The 21,232-nt window shown below is 43.9% G+C and overlaps 1 protein-coding gene across 2 annotated transcripts in view; it reads right to left on the bottom strand.

Moving 5' to 3' along the window:
- Window positions 1–21,232, bottom strand: part of MDH1B (malate dehydrogenase 1B) — a 277,259-nt gene that overhangs the window by 29,882 nt on the left and 226,145 nt on the right. For both annotated transcript variants that reach the window (XM_078680298.1, XM_078680299.1), the window contains one exon: window positions 10,971–11,110. In XM_078680298.1, the coding sequence (XP_078536424.1) occupies window positions 10,971–11,110 (140 nt within the window). The remainder of the gene's footprint in view (window positions 1–10,970; window positions 11,111–21,232) is intronic.

The following is a 21,232-nucleotide window of genomic DNA, read 5'->3' as shown; positions in this document are numbered from 1 at the left end:
TACACCACCAACCTTACCCTCAGCAAGATGGCGGCTGAGGAGGGTCGGGTGAGGTCCCAGCGCCTAGTAGCAGCAGCGCTGTGGCTGGACAGGTCAGTGGGCAGCCTCGGAGCGACGCAGATCTCGCGCCGAGGTAGGGACAGCAATTTTAAAAATTCAAGCTAAAATATTTACAGATGTTTAAAACACGTTATTATTAATCAATAACGCACAGACAATCAAGATTGCAGTAACGCAAAGTGTAAAGCAAGGATCCCCCGGCTTCCGCCTCAGGGGAGAAAATGTACAAATTACGCGGTGAACAGGGGAACCTCCCTTAAGTATCCTGGGAGGGCGGAGGGCTCGAACAACTACACCACCAACCTTACCCTCAGCAAGATGGCGGCTGAGGAGGGTCGGGTGAGGTCCCAGCGCCTAGTAGCAGCAGCGCTGTGGATGGACAGGTCAGTGGGCAGCCTCGGAGCGACGCAGATCTCGCGCCGAGGTAGGGACAGCAATTTTAAAAATGCAAGCTAAAATATTTACAGATGTTTAAAACACGTTATTATTAATCAATAACGCACAGACAATCAAGATTGCAGTAACGCAAAGTGTAAAGCAAGGATCCCCCGGCTTCCGCCTCAGGGGAGAAAATGTGCAAATTACGCGGTGAACAGGGGAACCTCCCTTAAGAATCCTGGGAGGGCGGAGGGCACAAACAACTACACCACCAACCTTACCCTCAGCAAGATGGCGGCTGAGGAGGGTCGGGTGAGGTCCCAGCGCCTAGTAGCAGCAGCGCTGTGGATGGACAGGTCAGTGGGCAGCCTCGGAGCGACGCATATCTCGCGCCGAGATAGGGACAGCAATTTTAAAAATGCAAGCTAAAATATTTACAGATGTTTAAAACACGTTATTATTAATTAATAACGCACAGACAATCAAGATTGCAGTAACGCAAAGTGTAAAACAAGCATCCCCCGGCTTCCGCCTCAGGGGAGAAAATGTGCACTGATTTTAACTTTCATTGATAACAGGATGTTCTTGCAACAGGAAAAAACAGAAACAGTGAACATTTCATTGAGACCTTATTTTACAAAGGTCCCCGCATGCCAGAGCCTCTAGGCCTAAAGCCCCAGCTACAGACGGGGTGGAGAAACAAAAAAGCTCTCCCTGTTTCACTCTTTATGTGCCCCAAAAATGTAGGGTGAAAATATCCAAATAATAGTGAGACTTATTATTGGGGTCAATGGCTCTCTGGGCAATCCCTAGCAAAAACTGTTTTGAGGGGTCCAAACGCTTTTGAGGTGAGAGGTAGAGGCTGGACGAGCTTACTTTAATATAGATGATGGGGCGCATTGTTTCTTTTCCTTTGGCAGGAAAACGCGAGCTGGCACATTTATCACATGCTTTAGCCTCACATTGGGCACCCAGACAACCTCATCCCAAGACAGCATGAGAGCCCTAAAGCCCAGGCGATCTCAGCCAGATCCCACCAACCAAGCACTCTTTCCTATGCATTGGCAAGGGAGTCTCCTATCACCCTTATGCCCCCGTCTGTGTTACAGCTCCCGCGCACCAGTCCTAGCATGGGAGCAAGATGGGAAAGCCCTCTGCCCCACGGGCCACCTCAGGTAGGCCCACGGACATCCCAATGGCTCGCACTGGATGGACACTTGGCCCCCACCAGGGGACACATTTATAACAAGCATTTACAATGCAAAGGTTTCGCTTTTGCAAAAGTTTGAGCTATTGGCATTGTAAATGACAAACGTTTTATTTATGTGTTGGTTTTGAAAACAGATAAATAAACGGCATTGTCATTTACAATGGCAATATCTTAATCTCTCGCAAATGCGAGACCTATTGCATTTTCAATGCAATAAGTCACGTATTTACGCAAGTTTGTGCTAATGACATTGCAAATAATTCGTTTTATTTATGTTTCAAAAACCAAAACATAAATAAAAGATCTCACCCTGCTCTCTCTCACACACTGCTGACTCTGCCTTGAAAACACCCACTGCTGTCTCTCTCACACACAATGCTGTTTCTCACACACAGCTGTCTTTCTTACACACACTGCTGTCTCTTATACACACTGTCTCTCACACTGCAGGTGTGGGTTGTTTCCAGCTCATCCCGGCTCTCACAGGCACCGCCTTTGGGGATTGATAAACATGCAGGGACGCGCCTGCTTCGTGGGAGAGCAGACCAGCGGGATGTGCTAGCGCTGAGAAGCCATATGACGAAGGATGCGCCTACCATGTAATCAAAGGTCGAAGTGCATTAAAAAGTACGGGAAGTGTGGGGGGGGAGTGGGTGCAGGGTCAAAGGCGTGGGTCAAAACACAAACTAGTGGGACCCTGGTGCAAAAAAAGGACAGTCTCGGCCCGGGTGCCACTGAACCTGCCGCACATTAATAGCTTCGCTCCTGAACACAGGACTTGTGATGCTGGTATAAAACACATAAAAAGAAGTGGAGGCGAAAGCAGGCCGTGGGCTTGTATTTACGACAAATGGGGCCGTGATGGGTTTGCAGGTACTGTCAATCTCGATTGCAGTGTGTTGGTGAAAATACCATCCAGTGTGTGTGTGTGGGTCCCATTACTATCTGAGATAGGCCATGGCTCTCTAGATTGTCTAGAAGTGTCGCAGTTGTGGGGTCTGTGAGAAACTCTAGGTGAAAATTGAAATCACCAAGTATAGTGAAAGAAGGGGTATCTATGCAGAACTCCAGGAGGGCGGGTAAGCCCTGAATAAAAAGTGACTTAGTTCCTGGAGGCTTGTAGAGGAGCAGTCTTGGAAGGGAAGCCTTGTTATTCATCTTGATAGAAAAAGTCATGGCTTCAGCTCCGGGAAGGGGTACTTGCTCAAATTTGACCTTGTGTTCAGCTCTGTTTGATAGCAATACCTCCTCCCAGTTGTCCCACTCTGGGCACCGAGGCGAGCAAGTAGGCAGGGGGCAAAGCTTCTACCTAATCTGGTTCGGAGTGGGCGTAGCACAGGTTTCAGTGAGGAAAATCAGGTTGGGACTAGTTAGTTGCAAAGGGCATTCTATCTCCAGCTTATGTTTGTTGACAGATCTCGCATTAAGTAAGATGGCCTTAAGCGTCACTGTTTTTATAGCTAGCTGGTTAATGTCACATAAAGGGGTGACCGATGGAACGCCTTCATCTGCCATGTTGTTGTTACTAAAGCTAGAGGTATACGGAGGTTGGAAGACCTCAGCAGGCGGGCTTATTGTCTTGGCTAAGAGTAACCAAGTGTTATTGACCCGGCAATATTTACATTGCGGATAGGTAAAGGGAGTCGTGAGTGGGCTGTTAGTGTACTGGGAGTGATTCTTGCACTTACCATTGTTCAGAGCTAATAGTTGGTTCCTTGAGTAGGTAATTCTAGAAAAGCTGGCAGGAGTTCTGGTGCATGGTGCACTCCGGGCGCCGACAGGCTTGCCTTTGGCGCACCCGATTCCTTTTTATCCTCCCCGGTCTTGTCTTTTAGTCAGACATATTGAGATACTCGTGCTGTATTAAACAGGATATAGGTATAGTGTACAAAATTCTGGCCCTTCAGCTGTGTAGAGATGGAACAACCAAATTAGCTTATCATATGGGTTGATAGTATTTGCCTATAATTACACTTGTTGCAAAAAGTAAAAGTAGCATGGCCAAATGTGAGAATGTTAGCAAAAATGCGAAATATTGATTTGAACAAGAAAAATCTGGTTCTTTACAGAAACAACATATCTCATTACAGAAAGCACTCAAACTTGTTTTTTGTGGTTTTCATAACTAATGTAACTCAACTACGGACTGTGGAAATATCACAGGCCCCAATCTCTGCAAAATGTCACAATTTCTTCTGCTGTTGAGAGACTGGAGCTGTACCCTGTCCCATATTGAATGAACTGATTTGGAAACCTATGGGCAAACGAGTGAAGCATTCTGCTATTCATGTACATCTGTAAGATTTTGAACTATAATAAAAAGCTGTGATTAAGTGTACCACAGCGAGAAACTTGTAGGCTAAGGAAAATATTTTTCAAATTTTGAGAATTTTTAATTTATACGATTAAAAATGAAGGATTTGAATAAAAGTGCATAATTTACAATAATTGGAACAGTAACAGCAAATGCCCTTTTATGTTGCCTCAATCAAAATCACTGTAATTCCATCCATATTGCCACTTGTGAAGGATTAGAAGACGCAGGCCTATATACCTTAAATACTCTAAATAATACACAGTACTTTAAGCTTGATCCTTGGTAAATTCCACACTGACACCTCAGTCACAATTACACTAATCTTGGAGGGACGTTTGCCCCGCATAATTTTGCACGAATAACAGCTTAAAGCAAGGACAGCAACGGCATTCATTTATTTTGCTTATATAGTACTACCGAATGCTCTTTAACTTTTTGTTTATAGGAAATATTCTTTTTAATTCCATGATTTTAAGTAATCCAACAATAAATACAAAAAGAATGGAGTCTTTGTACTGTACTATGTTATCCACCCCAGTTTTGGAGAATGGCCATCTGTTGCTTTACACTGTTATATGACTTCACTTTAGTGTTTTTTACCCCTATATGAAGTCAGTGTCTTATACTGAAAATGTGTCAATGATTAAAACCTTATCCCCATCAATTTGTTTAAAACCAAGGACTTTTCTAGAAAACAGGTTCCTACAAGTGGTACTTGGGTACCAAACCCGTAGAAAATGTTATATTTATGCAGGGGCTTAAACGCACACCTAGCTCACTTAAAAATTGTGTAGTACAGGTCCACGCATGACTTAATTATTTTGTGGTATGGTACACTGGTTTGTTGTAGTAAACTAGATTCAGCTCTTAGTGTGTTAAATTTCAGGGCCTTAAGAAGTATGTTCAGACTAAGACAACCAACACCTCACTGTTGTAGTCTTCTGGGATTTAGTCTATCTGCTGTATCTGCCTTGAATACAGTACACTTGATTTGTGCCTTAAAACTATAAATAGCAGTGACAGGAAATATGAAGCAGTTTTTTAGAGATACACATTTTTTGATTCTATCTTAGATTTTTTTTATACAGAAAAGCTCCTTTAAAACCCTTACTTACCTAATTTGGCTCACTAATGTTGAAAAGGGGTTCTTTCTGTGTTAAATGAGAGCTATATCACATAATCTGTAACAGGGTTGTGCTTTTTCTGAAAGGTACTGTGTATTGTCATGTCTCTTCTCCTAATGCTGATTATCTTTTACAGATAGGCGTTGACATTTTGTGTCTTCCAGCATGTCGTGGCTAAAACTAATTTTCAGATTATTTCGGAGGACCGGTGGTTACTGTACTAGAAGAGTCTGATTTGAAATATATACAATTTAATTTTTATTTCAATTTATGAGTTTATATATTGCATATCAATGATTTTAATGATTGCAATAAAGCGCTCTTTTCCGCTTTTCCAATGTTTTCATTTCATGTACATTTGAGATTGTGTTCGACATCCTAGGGAGTACTGTAAAAGTCGACATTTTCTGAAACATTTGCTGCAATTACATCAATTTCAGAGAGAGATAAAGTGAGAGCAGAATAGGATCCATTTTTATTCAGGCACAGTCTGCTATTCTTTGAATGCAGCCTCTCAGCGCTTCCCTAATTTCATAAGTATCTCCGGAAATGCGCGCACACGCTCATGCAAACAAACTAGAAAGATCATGCAGAAAAATTATACTTTTAATTTTTATTCGATAACTAGAGAAACATTTTATAAGTGGCGTTAAGGAAAGGCCTATTTTCCGACTCTACAAATGCACAGAAACACGAAGGTTTCACTAGTCAGTGAGCATTCCGTACCTGTAAATTGGATTCACAATATGAAAAGCAATTCTACATTTACCAGAATTGAAAGAAAAAAGTATGCTTTGATATGGAACTAAAACACATACATGCTAAGCCTCTCAGTTTAGGCGGGAGATTTGTTTTTCCTCGGCAGAATTGTTTTGATATTTTCCATACTTTGTTTTCAAGTGTTAGTCAATGGCCAAAATGCAAACCTCCCTCTTTCGAGCTCTTGGAATTTATGACATGTTGGCAGTTATGTACTTATGGGGTGTGGGGCAACTAGAGATGTCGCAAATATTATTTATTTTAACACAGGTCTAAATAATGGAATCCCAGCATCCCACCGTTAACAGTTTAAACGTTATCAATTTCACAGTGCTGGCAAATGCAGTGTAGTCTTAGGGAACTGTAAATCACCGTGAATTCCAGTGCAAAATAAAGGCACATTTCCAAAGGAAGTGTAACAAGAAGCACGGGCACACGGACAGCGGGAGGGGGCGGGTTAACGGGCACACGGACAGCGGGAGGGGAGGCGAGAACGGGCACACGGAGAGCGGGAGGGGGGGGCGAAAACTGGATAAAAAAAATATAAAAAAATGCCGCTTACCTGCAAGGAAAGAAATCGCGCAGCCCACCGCATCCTGGCAACTTCAATCTCGCAGCCCACTCCTGCAAAGGACACTTTGAAACTGACCAAAACAGGATGAGAAAAAAAAAAAGATCCGCCCACTGCCGCATGACGTAAGCAGAAAGCCTAAAATTCTCGGGAACGCCCCCGAATTTGCTCCGCAATTGACGGACAGATCTCTGTTCCAATGGCTAGCCTCCATTTATGGAGCTAGCCAATGGAACAGAGGGCGGATTCCCAAGCCACATACTGTAGACATAAGATTTCGGCTGTGCCGAAAAGCTGCGCAGTGCGCAGCTTTCGGCCAGTCGAAACCTAAAAATGTAAAACAATGTGGTGCGCTCCCAGTTTCATTGGATTTAATGAGAAGTCAAACCTCGTGGGCTCAAAGATGGCAAAAATCAAATGAGGGGGGTTTGGTGTTTCCTGCCCAGGGGCACGCTCTTTGGTCACCTGGAGTATAGTTTGAGGACCTCTGGCCTCTAAAATGGAGCGTTTCTTTTGGATGTATTAAGGTTGTAAAGAACTCTGGGAACCTGCCCAGCGCCCGGTAGTCTTCTGAGACGGATCTTCTGGCAGCAGAAGCACCCACGGCCTTTAAGGAAGACTACACATGCAGTATGTATGGCACACATGTGGCACTCCCTGAAAATCCGCATGTAATGGGGAACCAATAGAAAGCTAAAGGGCGTTCTATTTTGGTGATAGGTAGTGGTCTCAGTTGATAATTAGTAACTACACTAAACAGTCCTTTATGTATGAAGTTAAATCAATATTTTAACATGATTGTATTGTAAAAATACTACCTATGTAACGCATAGCAATGTTCAATTAAATCTATTTTTATTCAGGGGTGTGTCAATTGTAAAAAACGAAACAGTGTAAAACAATTGCCTCTCTCTCTCACTCTCCACTCTAAAGAAAGTCCTTGATTATCTTCCAGTTTTCGTGGTGAGTTGGCCTTCTGAAATTGGCATCACGTTTCAATGTTGTGCATGCTTGTAAGGCCTCTCAGGACAATCTCAATGACCTCAAAATGTAGAAAAAAATTGGCATGCTGACCCTGTCGTTTTTCTATAGTCCATAGCCCTTCATAACGTGCGTCTACTATTTCTAAGCGCTAAAATAAAAGTTGTTACTCTTACCAAATTCAATAGTGGTTAATGTACCTAACTCACTTGATTAAACAACAGATTTGTAGCATGAAGTCTGTTAATGATCTTAGAAATGCTTGTGCGCATGATATATGCCTCAATTGTAATAACTGGGGCCTTTTGCTGCTCCGTAAGCCCCAAAACTGCGGATGTCCAAAGTGGTAACTAAGTATTCCTTTTAGCATTTCCACTCTCGTGGTAGTGAAGCAGAGCAGGCAAGGCTTACTCAGGAAGGTGTTGTGGCTTAGGGACACAGAACTCATCAATGTAAACACACGTAATAAATTCCTGTCCAGTCAGTGTTTTTGTTTGTAAAAAGTACTTAATTGCACACAAGAGTAAATACTACACACAAACTAACAAATAGGTGCAGGCTGGTAGCTGGGTCTAGTTCGCCCTATATAAAACTCATATATATATATATATATATATATATATCATCACACTCTTTCTCTCGGGAGAAAAAATAGGTCGCACTCCGATGATGCTTTTCAAAACTTCATTTATTCCATCAACTCCAAATGTGAAAAACACACCAACGCATTTCGATCTCACCTGAGATCTTGATCACGGTAACACCCCTTGGTTTTTGGCTACATTTATCACATGTTAGTCTATATGACATAATTTCCCGTGGTAGCTCAAGAGTGCATTATGGTTTTAGTAGTGCTGTAATAACATAATTCAAATTAAATCCAAAACATTGTGTTTTAAATGAAATCAAACAATACATTTTATAAAGGTGTCCTGTTCGTTAGGTGCCAGCTGTACCTTTAAATCTCATAAGCATTTACATAAGTCTTTACCTATGTTATTTTTACATGGAGTAGGAATTGCTTTATTGTCTTCCTTAATTTTTAGGTTCATATCTGACCTATTTACAGTTATATGTGCCCCCAGTGGCATACCGTCTTTGTGATTTCCTACTGCAAATTTGCTAACATTTGAAATGAATGCCTCAAGTGGCGTAAATAATCTCATCTTGAAAAACCTTGGTCATAAAGATATTCGTCCCATCCCTTGCAATCCCCTATTAGTGGTTGATGCTGGACTTACTGATTTTATCCCTTTCCTGAATTTTCCAAAAACCCAATGTGAAAAAATAAAAATAAACATTGTATAAAATGACTCAACCTTAAAATTAAAACCCAGGTCCCGAGAATTAAAAAGACCAAACTTTGCCATCCTATTTCATCCTTTCTTTTCTAAAGGAAAACCTGCTTTACAGTACTACCCTGACATGTTATGTACAGATTGCATTTATAAATGTATATACATTTCTTCACTTTGATTCAGTCCATTCAGGGTTAGGGAGCGTAAGTTTAAGATGTATCTTGATTCTTTCTGTTGTAAAGTTCTTTCTCTGTCCCCGCCTCTCGTTGTCTTCTTCACTGTGTCAATGCCATAGAAACTCAAAGATTTCCAGTTGCTATCAGAATAAGTTTCCATGTGTTTGGCAACTGCATTGCTCCTGTCCTTATGTACAGTTGCCCTGACATGTTCTAGAATGAGCTTTTTCAGTTCACATATGGTACTGCCAACATATTTGAGGTGGCAGGGGCATTCAATTACATAAACCACGTATTGGCTCTTGCATGTGATTAGTTCCTGTATATTTCACATCTTCCCGCTTGGCAACCTTACATTTTGGGTGTTTTTGGCGACTTGACACACCTTACAATTGTAGCATTTCTTGAAACCCCTACTTTGTAGCCAAGTTTTATTCTTTTCTTTATGAAAATGACTGTGTGTCAAACGATATATTAAATTGGGGGCTCTTCGGTATGTTACCTGTGGTACGTTACCCACAATGGTTCCAACAGTGGTATCTAGTTTCAAGATTTTCCAATTCTTCTTCAGTATTTGTCTTATTTGTGTTGATTCCTTTGAGTAGGTTGTTATGAATCTTATTGGTTCTTTTTCACTTTTTGTGATGGAATTTACTGAGGTTTGATTTAATAGTTAATTTCTATTTTTTTCATTAGCTCGTTTCCATTCTTTATTTATGTGTGTTTTTGAATACCCTCTCTTTACGAATCTTTTTGAAGTTGATACACTCTGTTCAACCCATTGAGTTTCCTCTGAGCAAATTCTGCACAGTCTTAAAAATTCGCCGTATGGGATGTTTTGGAATAGGCATTGCTAGTGGAAGCTACTGGCATGCAATGTTGCATTAGTCGCTGTCATTTTTCTATGCAGCGTTGTTTGTATTTGGTTGGCCTCAATGTAGATTTCTGTATCAAGAAAGGTGACTCTACTACAAGTCATATATGTACCAGTGCAGAGCCAGTAAAAGGTGGAATATCAATAAACTCTCTCACAGACACAAGTGGTTGTTGCTTCAAGAATGGAAAGAGATGCAAAAAAGTGAGTTTGTAGTTTACTAACAGCATTATTTATGTTAATTATGTTAATGCCACTGTTTCCTTTCACCATTACTCATCATGCAGTCTACGTCCGATAACTGAAGACATCTTTGGACATAATTGGACTTATTCCCGACAAATACACTTATAAAGGGGTCAGGGCCATTAAAAAGGGGGCAGAGAGCAGACGAGGCATTCTAGTCCAGGCTCTAACCTTTCAAGGGCCACCACGCTCTCCTTCAGCAACATTTATAGATTTGGATTTGCAAACAAGCCTGCAGTCTCCATTAATAATGAAGCAGCCTGTGTAGCAGACTGGACTATGGAAACACCCTCTGCGCCGGAATCTCAGCCAAACTCCTAAAACGACTACAACGCATTCAGAACGCCTCTGCACCCCTGAACCACGATGTCCTTCGCCACAGCCACATCACACCTCACCTACGAAACCTGCACTGGCGCCCTGTCAACAAAAGGATCACCTTCAAGCCCCTCACCCACACACACAAGGCACTCCACAACATGGGACTGGCATACCTCAACAGATGACTCACCCCCAAACCTCCAACTACGCTCAGCCGACCTCACTCTCGCTACCGTCCCCCGCATCCGAAGAGCAAACTCCGGCGGCAGATTGTTCTCCTATCTCGCCGCAAAGACCTGGAATACCCTCCCCATCCACCTGCGGCAGACCCAGGACCTACTTATCTTCAGGAAGCTACTCAAGACTTGGCTGTTCGAGCAGTAGCAGCACCCTCACGGGTGAGTAGTGCACTTTATAAATGCATTGATTGATTGGTTGATTGTGGCCACACCACTACCAGGTGCCAGATGCCATGTTTTCTTTTTATCACATGTGGCCAAAATGGAAGCAGCATCCAAAGGGCCCCACACAGGTTTTGGCTGCAGGCCTCTAACGCCCACCAAGCCTGATGAGGGTTACTCAGTAAATGGATTAAAACAATAATGCATATTATTTCGAAGAGGTTTATGGTCTAATTTGCCCATAACTGGAATACCTGTATCAGTTCAGTAGCTGCTTCTAGAAGCTTTTCTTTCATCTCATCTGAAATGGCCATGTCCGAAAGTACCTCCCATCTTCCATCCTGGAACTTCACTGGCATGGAGAAGACAATGTCCTCAGGGATACCATACTGTCCTGCAACAAACAAGACAAAATAGAGATATGGAAGACATTCTTAATTACCTATTATAAGAATACAATATATACAACGTATAGCTGGATGAAGAGCACCATATGAACATTTCTGGCTCTCATTATAACTCTGTTCTAGATTAATAACACTCACGCCTACATACAAGATTGAAACGTTGCTTAACCAACAGCCTGGTTTGGCATTATGATTAAAGAAATTAATCTTCCTCTGGCGTATCAATCCATTGAACACAAATGTCTCATTTGAGTTCAACGGAAATGTAATTAGTCCTCTCAGCGAGGACTTCATAGGTTGATAACATTAGAAGTACCTAGATGCTCTACCAGTAAATAATCAGGAACATTCCAAACAAAGCCATATAATTATTTCATTTTGATACTATATCTGTGTTACAGAGAGCAGTAAAAATAGTATCTGATGATAGAACAGTCAGCGTAAAAAACTGCATCTACAAAGAGTTCTGCTTACCCTCCAGCAATTGAACTGATGAAACAAGCATAGACAAAGCCAGAGGGTCTTGGTTTAATGTGCTACATATTTAGCATTAGAATATTATAGTGACACAATCAGGAAGTAGTCAACGGGAGCGCACCGACAACTGCAGTTGTAAAGTCGTCCCTTAGGTAACCACTCAAGAAGAGGTAGAAGAATACACTCTAACAGCCAATAGTATTAGGTGAAAGATAAATATTCTACAAGATGTAATTGACAAAGTCTCAAGTCCATGGCTGAAAGAGACTGGTCCAAAAAACAATAATTGAAAGCAATACTAGCAACAGGTTTACGTAGCAACGGCACCATCAAAACCAAGAAATAAAAAAACAACCATCTTAATGTTATCAGGCCTTTTCTGAATCATTCCTTTAGATCAATGTGATGCAGGGAGACATTAGCATTACCACATCTTTCACTAGAGCATCTCCGATTTTCTTGAAGGATTCCTTTATGAATGATGTAGGAGAGTTAGTTACATTTTAACTAATAACAAAACAATCCAGTTTTAGTATGAAGCGTTCCACTACTCTACAACATAGGCCCTGATTACGATGTTGGTCGGATGGAAGGAACCGTCTGACCACAGGCTGGGTGTTCTTACACCCCAATCAGGACGGAAACTTCCATTTGTCAATGGGTGCTAGTGTGATAGGTTGAAAACGCCTGCAGCATAAGCTCCCATTGAAAAATTCAAGTTTGCGCACATCCCTGCACCGTGTGGCAGGCACTGCACACGGTGCAGGGACGGGCCCAAATGTGGAAGCGCAGAGGGACGGGGCCCTGCTAGGGCCCCCAATATCGCTTTCCGACAGCCTTTCCATGTCACAAAGGCCGACATGGAATGGCTGTCGGAAACCGACATCATAATCCCGACTGCAGAAATTCCGCCCTTAAGGGATAAGGTAAGTTTCCAACCGACCAATGGGCTCCTTCAGCACGCTGGAAAGCGTCAGTCGATCCCTTTGACTGCTGCCTCCGACCGCACGCATCGTAATGCATCGGTCAGACCGCAGCAGTAGATGGTGGTCAGACCACAAGCTACAAACCATTGGTTGTGGTCCGACAGCCATCCAAATTAGGCCCTAAGAGGAGATAGACAATATTTCCATGGATCTAGTGCAGATTATGGTATTGGTAGAGCCTTATGGAGCTTACAGCAAATATCTACAATAACACAACATTTATGGCTTCCTCTTTTTGAGAAAAGGCCTCCCTTCACTTTCGGACCCACGTTCTATGTATACATTTGTAAGCTTCTCCTCCTATTGGATAACCATTTATTAGTACTGGTTCTCCTCTGCACAATCAAGCACAAATCCTCCTTTATACCGTTGAAAGTGCTTTGAAGCATTTCGTAACTAGGTTTGTGCCATATTAATACTCCCAAGTAAAAAAACGACAAATAAAATAGAGTAGGTCTCAAAAACCATCAACACCAAGCAAATGCACATTCCGAGATTGTCATTTTTTGCTGGCTTTGGGAAAGAGAACTTGTTAGACCTGGCTTTTTCATCAGGCTTTATCCTCAGACTTTTTGTCTTTTGGCCTCCATTTTCTGACCTGTTTTTGTTGGTTTTATGACTCTAGGCACTTTATCACTGCTGATCAGTCCTAAAGTGCATATGCTCTCCATGTACATTGTGTTTAGGGTTTGGGGTTTCCATGATGGGTTTATTTGACTTACTCCTAAGCCCCTAGTACAGTGCACTGTGTGTGCCAGGGCCTGTAAGTCAAATGCTGCTAGGGTGCCTGCAGCACTGATTGTGCCAGCCATGCAAGCAGCCTTTTAAAAGTGTCTTAGACCTGCCACTGCAGTGCCTGCACGCAGTTTCAACCTGGCAAGTGTATCCAATTGCCATTCCCTAACCTTGCCTTTTCTTACATGTAAGACACCCCTAATGTAGGCCCAATGTACCCCTGTAGGCAGGGTGTAGTGTATGTGAAAGGCAGGACATGTACTGGTGTGCGTGACATGTCCAGATAAGGAAATACAGTCTATTTCGTTTTTCACTAAGGAAAGGCTATCTGTCCCATATGTGAAAATGGGAGTTTATTTATAACATCTTATAAGTATAACTTCCCATTGGAACCAGGTAGGAAGTTGGAGTTTAGTATGCTTGAACTCAGACCCTAAAAATGCATCTTTTCGTAAAGATGATTTTTATATTATGTGTTTGAAAATATCACTTTTTGAAAGTGGGTATTTTCTTGCTTAGCCATCCAGGGTGCTTCTGCTGGTTTGTGGATTGACTGTCTGGCTTTGGAGTGACCAGGGCTGGTGATGTGCATTCTCTCAGACAGCCAATGGGGGGTTGAGGTGTGTCCTGGCTTTCCTGAATGAGTCCGGGCTGGGCTGAATAGACCTTTGCTGCCTATATAGTAGTGGGAGGAGATTTCCCTGCACCTGAATAGGCCTGGTCTGCCTTACACAATGCCGTCTCCACCTCCTGCCTGGAAGCTGGTCCAGAACGGACAAAACTGGTTTGGACTGAGCACAGAGCTTCTCTGTCACCATAGAACAAAGAGAAATTGAGTATAAATATTGAGGCCCAGACCCCAGACTTAAGGTTACTTCTGCACTCAAGAGGAACCTCTGCCAAGGAGAAGAGCTGGGAAAATTAAAGAAGTACTTCCTCTTTGCTGTGTCCTGTGTGGGGTTGGCGTGCAGTGGCTGTTTCTGCCAAGGAGAGGACCAAGATTTTGTTGTGTGTTGTGCATCCTGCTTGAAGATCTCTAAGAGCATGGTGTAGAGATTGCCTCCTATTCTGAAGCCTCAGGGACACAAGCACTTCATTTCTTTTGTCCTCCTGCACATGGAACTGCTGTTTCAGCTGCCACAGAGGGAACTAGCAACACCGACAACAGTGTGCGACACCGCAACCTGCAATGAAGCTGTGGGTACCGCTGATGAAGTGCACAACACACCCCCCTGACTTACGCTGCAGCCCCGATGCTTCCCGCCGCACCGTACAGACTCTAACACGATCACGGAGGCCGCTGCCTGCACCGGAGCTGAGGGCACAGCTCGTGATGCTCATGACGCACCGCAGCCTAACCTCACCTACACCGATGCTTCATCACCACGGAGCCAATATCTGATGTGGGTGACCTCCCGAATCCATGGACCCCACATTGTCGCAAGGAACTGACACCTCGACGCCACAGCGACGTCACCTCCCTGGCAACAGTAAGTAACCTCCCCTGAATTGCAGTAAGTAAACGACGCCTCACCTACCCTGTGGTCATAAGGAACCAACACCATACTGTGCCAATGAAGCATCACCTCCCCGACGCCGTGCACCGTCTTTGTTTTTATCGTTTACCAAGTTACTGTTCTTTGGGGTCTGTGTGAGTCCGAGCCAGACTCCGTGCACCCCACAGTCTGCACCGTACTGTGGGCTTTTCAGCTCGCATGAAGTTGTAATAGCCCCAGGTGGAGCTATTTGTTGCTACAAGCTTTATTTTTGTGAATAACCTATTTTTTATAATATCTTGATATATGTATTGAGGATTTTTGTCATTTTGGTCTTGTATTGTTTAGATAAACATTTCCCATTTTCTAAACTGTTGTGGTGTCATTTGTAGTGCTTTCACTGTGTTACTGTAAGTGTGTACAAATGCTTTACACACTGCCTCTGAGATAAGCCTGTCTGCTCGTGCCAAGCTACCAAGGGGGTAAGCAGTGTTGCCTAAGAGTGTAACTCCCTTACCCTGACTAGAAGCAAAGGTCCCTACTTGGACAAAGGTACAAACCACTGCCAATTAGAGACCCCCATTTCTAACAGAACTGTACTATTTTTCTTTTCATTTAATGTCCCCTTTTCATTCAACAAAGATATAAAGAGGAACCTCTACTGACCTGGAATGTGAAACACAGCAGCTTTCCTTGCAAAGTTCCCAACTTTGAAACTTTCTGACAAAGGGAGAGAACTCTTAGAGGGGGCAATTCGGGAAATTAAGAAGGTTATCTCTGCAATACCTTCTATTAGGGCACCTGTAGAAGACTGTTTTCCAGGCAAATTCTACAAAACAGGTAGTTCGATAGTAGGTCAAATACTTCAAGAGGCATTTGTGGAAGCAGAAAACACAGGTACATTCAACTTTTTTCTAATAAAGCATTGGTTTCCATGATTCCTAAGTAAAATAGAGATCACTTGGATTTTTCCAACAACCGTCTATCAGAAGTCTCCAACCAGTTAATCACGAGCTACCGATAGCTCGCTGAACCCCGTGAATAGCTTGCACTGGTAGCGTCTCAATTTAGTAGCCCATTAACATAGTTAAAATATTTAGGCTTTTTTTAGGCAACGTTGCCCACCCTCACCCAAACCAGCTGCTCAGATTGGCTTATCTGAGCTTAGTTGGGTCGAGGTGGGATGAAGAGGATGATGATGTTCCTCCTTACGCATCTCCTTCTCTGCACCACCTTCCTTTCACACCCTAGCACCTTGCTTTTCATTAAGTACCACGAGTGCTGGGGCGGAGAAGCAGGTGTGGCAGAGCCGAGCAGTCGTGAAGGAAAGCGTAGAGGTGGCGAAAGTAGTATTGAATTGCTACTGGAACCTACACCACCTGCCTTTTCCAGCCTGTCACCAGTTAATTTGACCCGCATAGTAGAAAAGGGTTAATGAACCCTAGGGGGCTGGCCTGATCAGCTCCACACCGACTGGAAGAGAGTCAGGCTCACCAGAACGAGTGGCAGAGGGCATTGAGAGATTGCTGGTGACAGAAGTGGCTCATTTATCTGCTGCAAGCATCAGCCACAGTGGGGCCAGTTATTTTTATGATTTATTGTCATGCTTGACAGCAGCAGCTAGTGCCAGGGCTACAAGAAGTGTTTTTGAGAGGATCTGCAGTCAATAAGGAACTCCGAGTCATGCTTTTTTTTTTTACATCTTTGGAATGCTCCCAATTTGGGGTGAGGGAAAGACTCTGGACTTAACCTAGAAATGATTGTATTTCCCAAGCACCCCATGCCCCCGTCACCCCTAGTTCGAGGCGCCACTCATGACCCTCGCCTACCCACTCCTTCCCTCCCAAGCTTTCCTTCTTGCCCGGCCCCTATTGCCCTTTCCTGAAGTGCCAACGCCCCGGTTCTTCCCTCCAACCCCAAACTGCCACTTCTGTCCCTCTCTCCCCTTCTAGCACTGACTGTTGAGACAACTTGGGCCCCTACGGTCCTCTCCCTTTCTCCTGCCTGCACTTTTTCCAGGTGGAGAAGTCCTCGCTCTGCCCGGTCTGTGTGCGAGTGGCCAAGCACAGGGGAGAGACCCCATGCCTGGTGCTGCTGCTGGTGCCTCACAGGGCCAGCGTGTAATTCAGAGCCATCCTGTGCCCTCTTGAAGGGAGGAGCTGGCAATGGTACTTGTAGCAGAGGCCCGTACTTCCTGCAGGTGGCTGTGGGGTTAGCTGTGGCCTGAGGAGCCGGGAAGGCCGCTCCTGGGCCGAGAAGGAGATACTGAGGGACATGTGCCCCTTAAACAAAGGCCCAGGGCCTGGCAACCCCTGAGGCCTAGCAGCCCGTTAGGTGGTCAACTGGCGCAGAGGGCCAAGTTACCAGCACCCTTAGGGACAAGAAGCCCTGAGACTGTCAGGCAGTGCCAAACACCAGTAAGGAACCACAGCCTCAGGACAGGAGGGTTTGAGATACTAGTAAGAAACCACCGGCTCACTTCTGACATTTATTTTACCTCTTTCTGCTAGTTTCTGACCTTTATTCGGCCCCTCGCTCACCTTTATCTTGCCTCTTTCTGCCTGTTTTCCCCCTCTTCTTGCCGTACTCCCCTCCCACCTCCAGGGCTCCGCCCTCCCCCACCATCCTCCCAGGAGGACTGCAGGTAGAAACTAAAGACCTAGATCTTCGATAGAGACATCACATCCACAGTGCTGATATACTCCTAGAGGGGCCAGTGCTGCGCTGCACAAATTCTGTTTGATTGATTAAGAAACCACAGGCCCGGGCCCAGCAGAGTGTGAGGTAATAGTAAGGAGCCACTGGTCCCAGACACTGCAGACAGTGTCAGCCACTGGTAGGGAATCACAGGCCTGGGGGAGCAAGGTCTGAACCCCTGTAACCACAGCCCCAGGGCCTGTAACTTATGAACCACTATTAAGGACATCAGGGTGTGGGCCCTGCAACTAGTGTGAGCCAATGTTAAGCAACCACAGACCTGGGCACTGCAGGCAGTGTCTGCCACTGGTAAAGAAGCAAGACCTTCAGTCCAATAGACACAGTCATAGCCTGGGCCCGGGTGTAAGCCGCGGTAGAGAACCACTCTATACAAGGCTTATAGTCAATGAATCTGGGCGTGGGGTTTCTCTCGGAAAAAATACATGAGTTGCTTGGCTTATATTAGCTGACGATGATTTTCACTGATTACAAGTAGCTCTCACTACAGAAAAGGTTGAAGACCCCTGGTCTAAAATATCTGTACTGAATATGTACATGAAGATATTGGCAACCCAACTTCATAAAGGTATTTTCTCCTTTATCCACGAGGCAGTGGTGTGGATTGGCCCTGGTAGAACCATCCAGACACCATCTATGTACATTATCACATCTGCTATGGATCTCCAGGGACTACACAAATCAGATATTGTCCTACTCTCTCCATGTGAAGAAAGACTTCGATTGGGTATAGTGGAACTACCTTTTTCATGTCTTAGAGGAACTCAACCGGGCAGAAAACATCATATTCAAAGTCCGCACACTGTATTCAGAAACTATGAAACAATTGCACAGTTCCAGACTCAAAAGAGAACAGGATAGGGCTGTTTCATCACCTTTCCTTTTTATATTGGTTATCAAACCACTCCCTCCCACCCTTAGTAAGCAAAAGACACACAATTGATGGATGGAGTGCAGAACAGATCAAAACATTCACCCCCAGTCAAGAGATCTGGGTTAAATCCATCATTCTCTTGCTCATCATGCCACCCCAGTTTGGACCTGGCCATATGCAAATCAGTCTTGACCCTGTGCCTCATGGGAACAGTCCAGCCTGAACTGCCAGGCCAGGTCCTCCCTGGACTGGAAACAAGCATCCTAGGACCGGTTTCGGGTTTCAACCCTCATCAGCCAGGATAGCTTGATTCCAGTGGCACAGTGAGCCCAGGACCCATGTCTGCACATACTTGGCGCACTTAGGGCGAGAAAGCAAAAGACACACAATTGATGGACGGAATGCAGAACAAATCAAAACATTCACCCCTAGTCAAGAGATCTGGGTTAAATCCATCATTCTTTTGCTCATCATGCCACCCCAGTTTGGGGTGGCCATTTGCAAATCAGTCTTGACCCAATGCCTCATGGGAACAGTCTGGCCCGAACTGCCAGGACAGGTCCTCCCAAGACTGAAAAAAGCATCCTAGGACCAGTTTTTGGGTTTCACCCCTCATCAGCCAGGATAGCTTGATTCCAGTGGCACAGTTAGCCCAGGACCCACGTCTGGGCATACCTGGCACACTTAGGGAGGGAAAGCAAAAGACACACAAATGATGGATGGAATGCAGAACAAATCAAAACATTCACCCCCAGTCAAGAGATCTGGCTTAAATCCATCAATTTTTTGCTCATTATGCCACCCCAGTTTGGACCTGGACATATGCAAATCAGTCTTGACCCTGTGCCTCATGGGAACAGGTGTAAAAGTAACAGGGAGATACCCCAAAAGTAATCAATAAAGGGACAGGGTGAAAAACAGAGAAAATACAAGAGTCCCTATGATATTGTCAAGATAGAAGGGCTGCCTGTTGTGTCCTAGACCAATTACTAATCAAAAAAGGCCAATGTTTCCTCAAAGACCAATATTCGTGCAATTATTTAAAAACATTCACTGTGTGGAAAATTTACATATGACAAAAATTCAACTCAAAGAAGGAAATTAATTAAAAAACATGTTTAATTAGTTTTAAAATAATACAATAAAATCAATCATAATCTCCCATCAGATCATAACATCCTTCCTCCCAGATTGGGTTACAATCTAAACTTAACTATTTAAGAAAATCCCTATTTAAAAAGTCGACGCAGCGTTTCGGTGATCTCTTCAATAATTCCACCTTCCTCAGGACCAAAAATAGTTTCAGCAAATCTAAGTTTAAAAAAATTCACATCAGTTTTTTACACACAGAAGAATACACAGTATACCACATCTTGACAAGATCATAGGGACTCTTCTGTATTTCCTCATGGGAATAGTCGACCCCGAACTGCCACCGGAGTTAAGCTATCCTGGCTGATGAGGACTGACAGCCCAAATACGGTCCTAGGATGCATGGCATGTTACCAGTCCAGGGAGGACCTGGCCAGGCAGTTCGGGCTGGACTGTTCCCTTTGGGCGCAGGGTCAAGACTGATTTTCATATGGCTGGGTCCAACATGGAATGGCACGGTGAGCAAAAAAAAGATTGAATTTAGGCCCAGATCTATGTACTGGGATGAATGTATGACATTGTTCTGCATTCTGTCCATCAACTGTTCTTTTTGCATTTGTCCCCCTGGGTGGGACGGGTAAGCCCAGACGTGGGTCCCGTGCTCTCCATGCCACTGGAGTCAAGCTATCCTGGCTGATGAGGACTGAAAGCCCAAAACCAGTCCTAGGATGCTTGTTTCCATGCCAGGGAGGACTTGGCCTGACAGTCGGGCTGGACTGATCCCATTGGGTGCAGGGTCAAGACTCAATTGCATATGGCTGGGTCCAACCTGGAATGGCATGCTGAGCAAAACAACAATGGATTTAGACCCAGATCTCGGTACTGGGGTGAGAGTATGACATTGTTCTGCATTCTGTCCATCAATTTTTCTTTTTTCATTTGCCACCCTTAGTAAGACATCTGCAATTAAAGGAATAAAAACTGATTTATGGGAGACAGAAGCCCGATTATACACTGAAGACATCTTGCTCACATTAGCATACCCCAAGACTTTACTTCAGTCCCTAATGGCCGTGAAAGAGAACTTCTCCAGTTTTACTAGATATGAAAGTAATTGGTTTAAATAAGAAGCCCTACCAATGTTGGGGACTCCAACCAGGGCATCTCTACAGGAAATTTTTTAGTTGGGTGAAGCGCAACTTGTAATACCTAGGCAAATTATTAAACATTGGACTGCCAGGCATGGTGTGGACAATCTGAAACAACTAATGTTTAAAATAACTGCCTAATTTTGAAAAGGGAAATCACTACAGCTGTTGTTTTTGGTTAGGGTACAAACCGTCAAGATGGTGATAGCACCTGGATTCAGCTATGTTCTGGGTATGTTGAATCGCCAAGATAATAAACTCTATTTGTGGTATGGTGACAGATCACGTGTAAAACCATGACAACTACATGGCCATACTGCATCAGGGAGCCTCAATCTCTTGCAACTGATTCATATTATAAACAAGCTACAAGACTCCCTTTTATGGACCAGGCTAGAATTTCTATCCTTGATAAAAACGTTTTGGGACTGAACACACATGCTTCTAAATTTCCTTTCTTGGGCACACTCAATCCCATGACCAAGGCATTACTAAAAACTTGAAACTAGACAATTTCTCACACAGTCACACAAGGATTTTAACTTACAAATTCTAAACCTCAATTGAGGCAAATTTTACATATATA

The sequence above is a fragment of the Lissotriton helveticus genome, chromosome 3_1, assembly GCF_964261635.1.
Source record: "Lissotriton helveticus chromosome 3_1, aLisHel1.1, whole genome shotgun sequence".
Classification (NCBI taxonomy): domain Eukaryota; kingdom Metazoa; phylum Chordata; class Amphibia; order Caudata; family Salamandridae; genus Lissotriton; species Lissotriton helveticus.
This window is presented reverse-complemented; position numbering and strand designations above follow the sequence as displayed.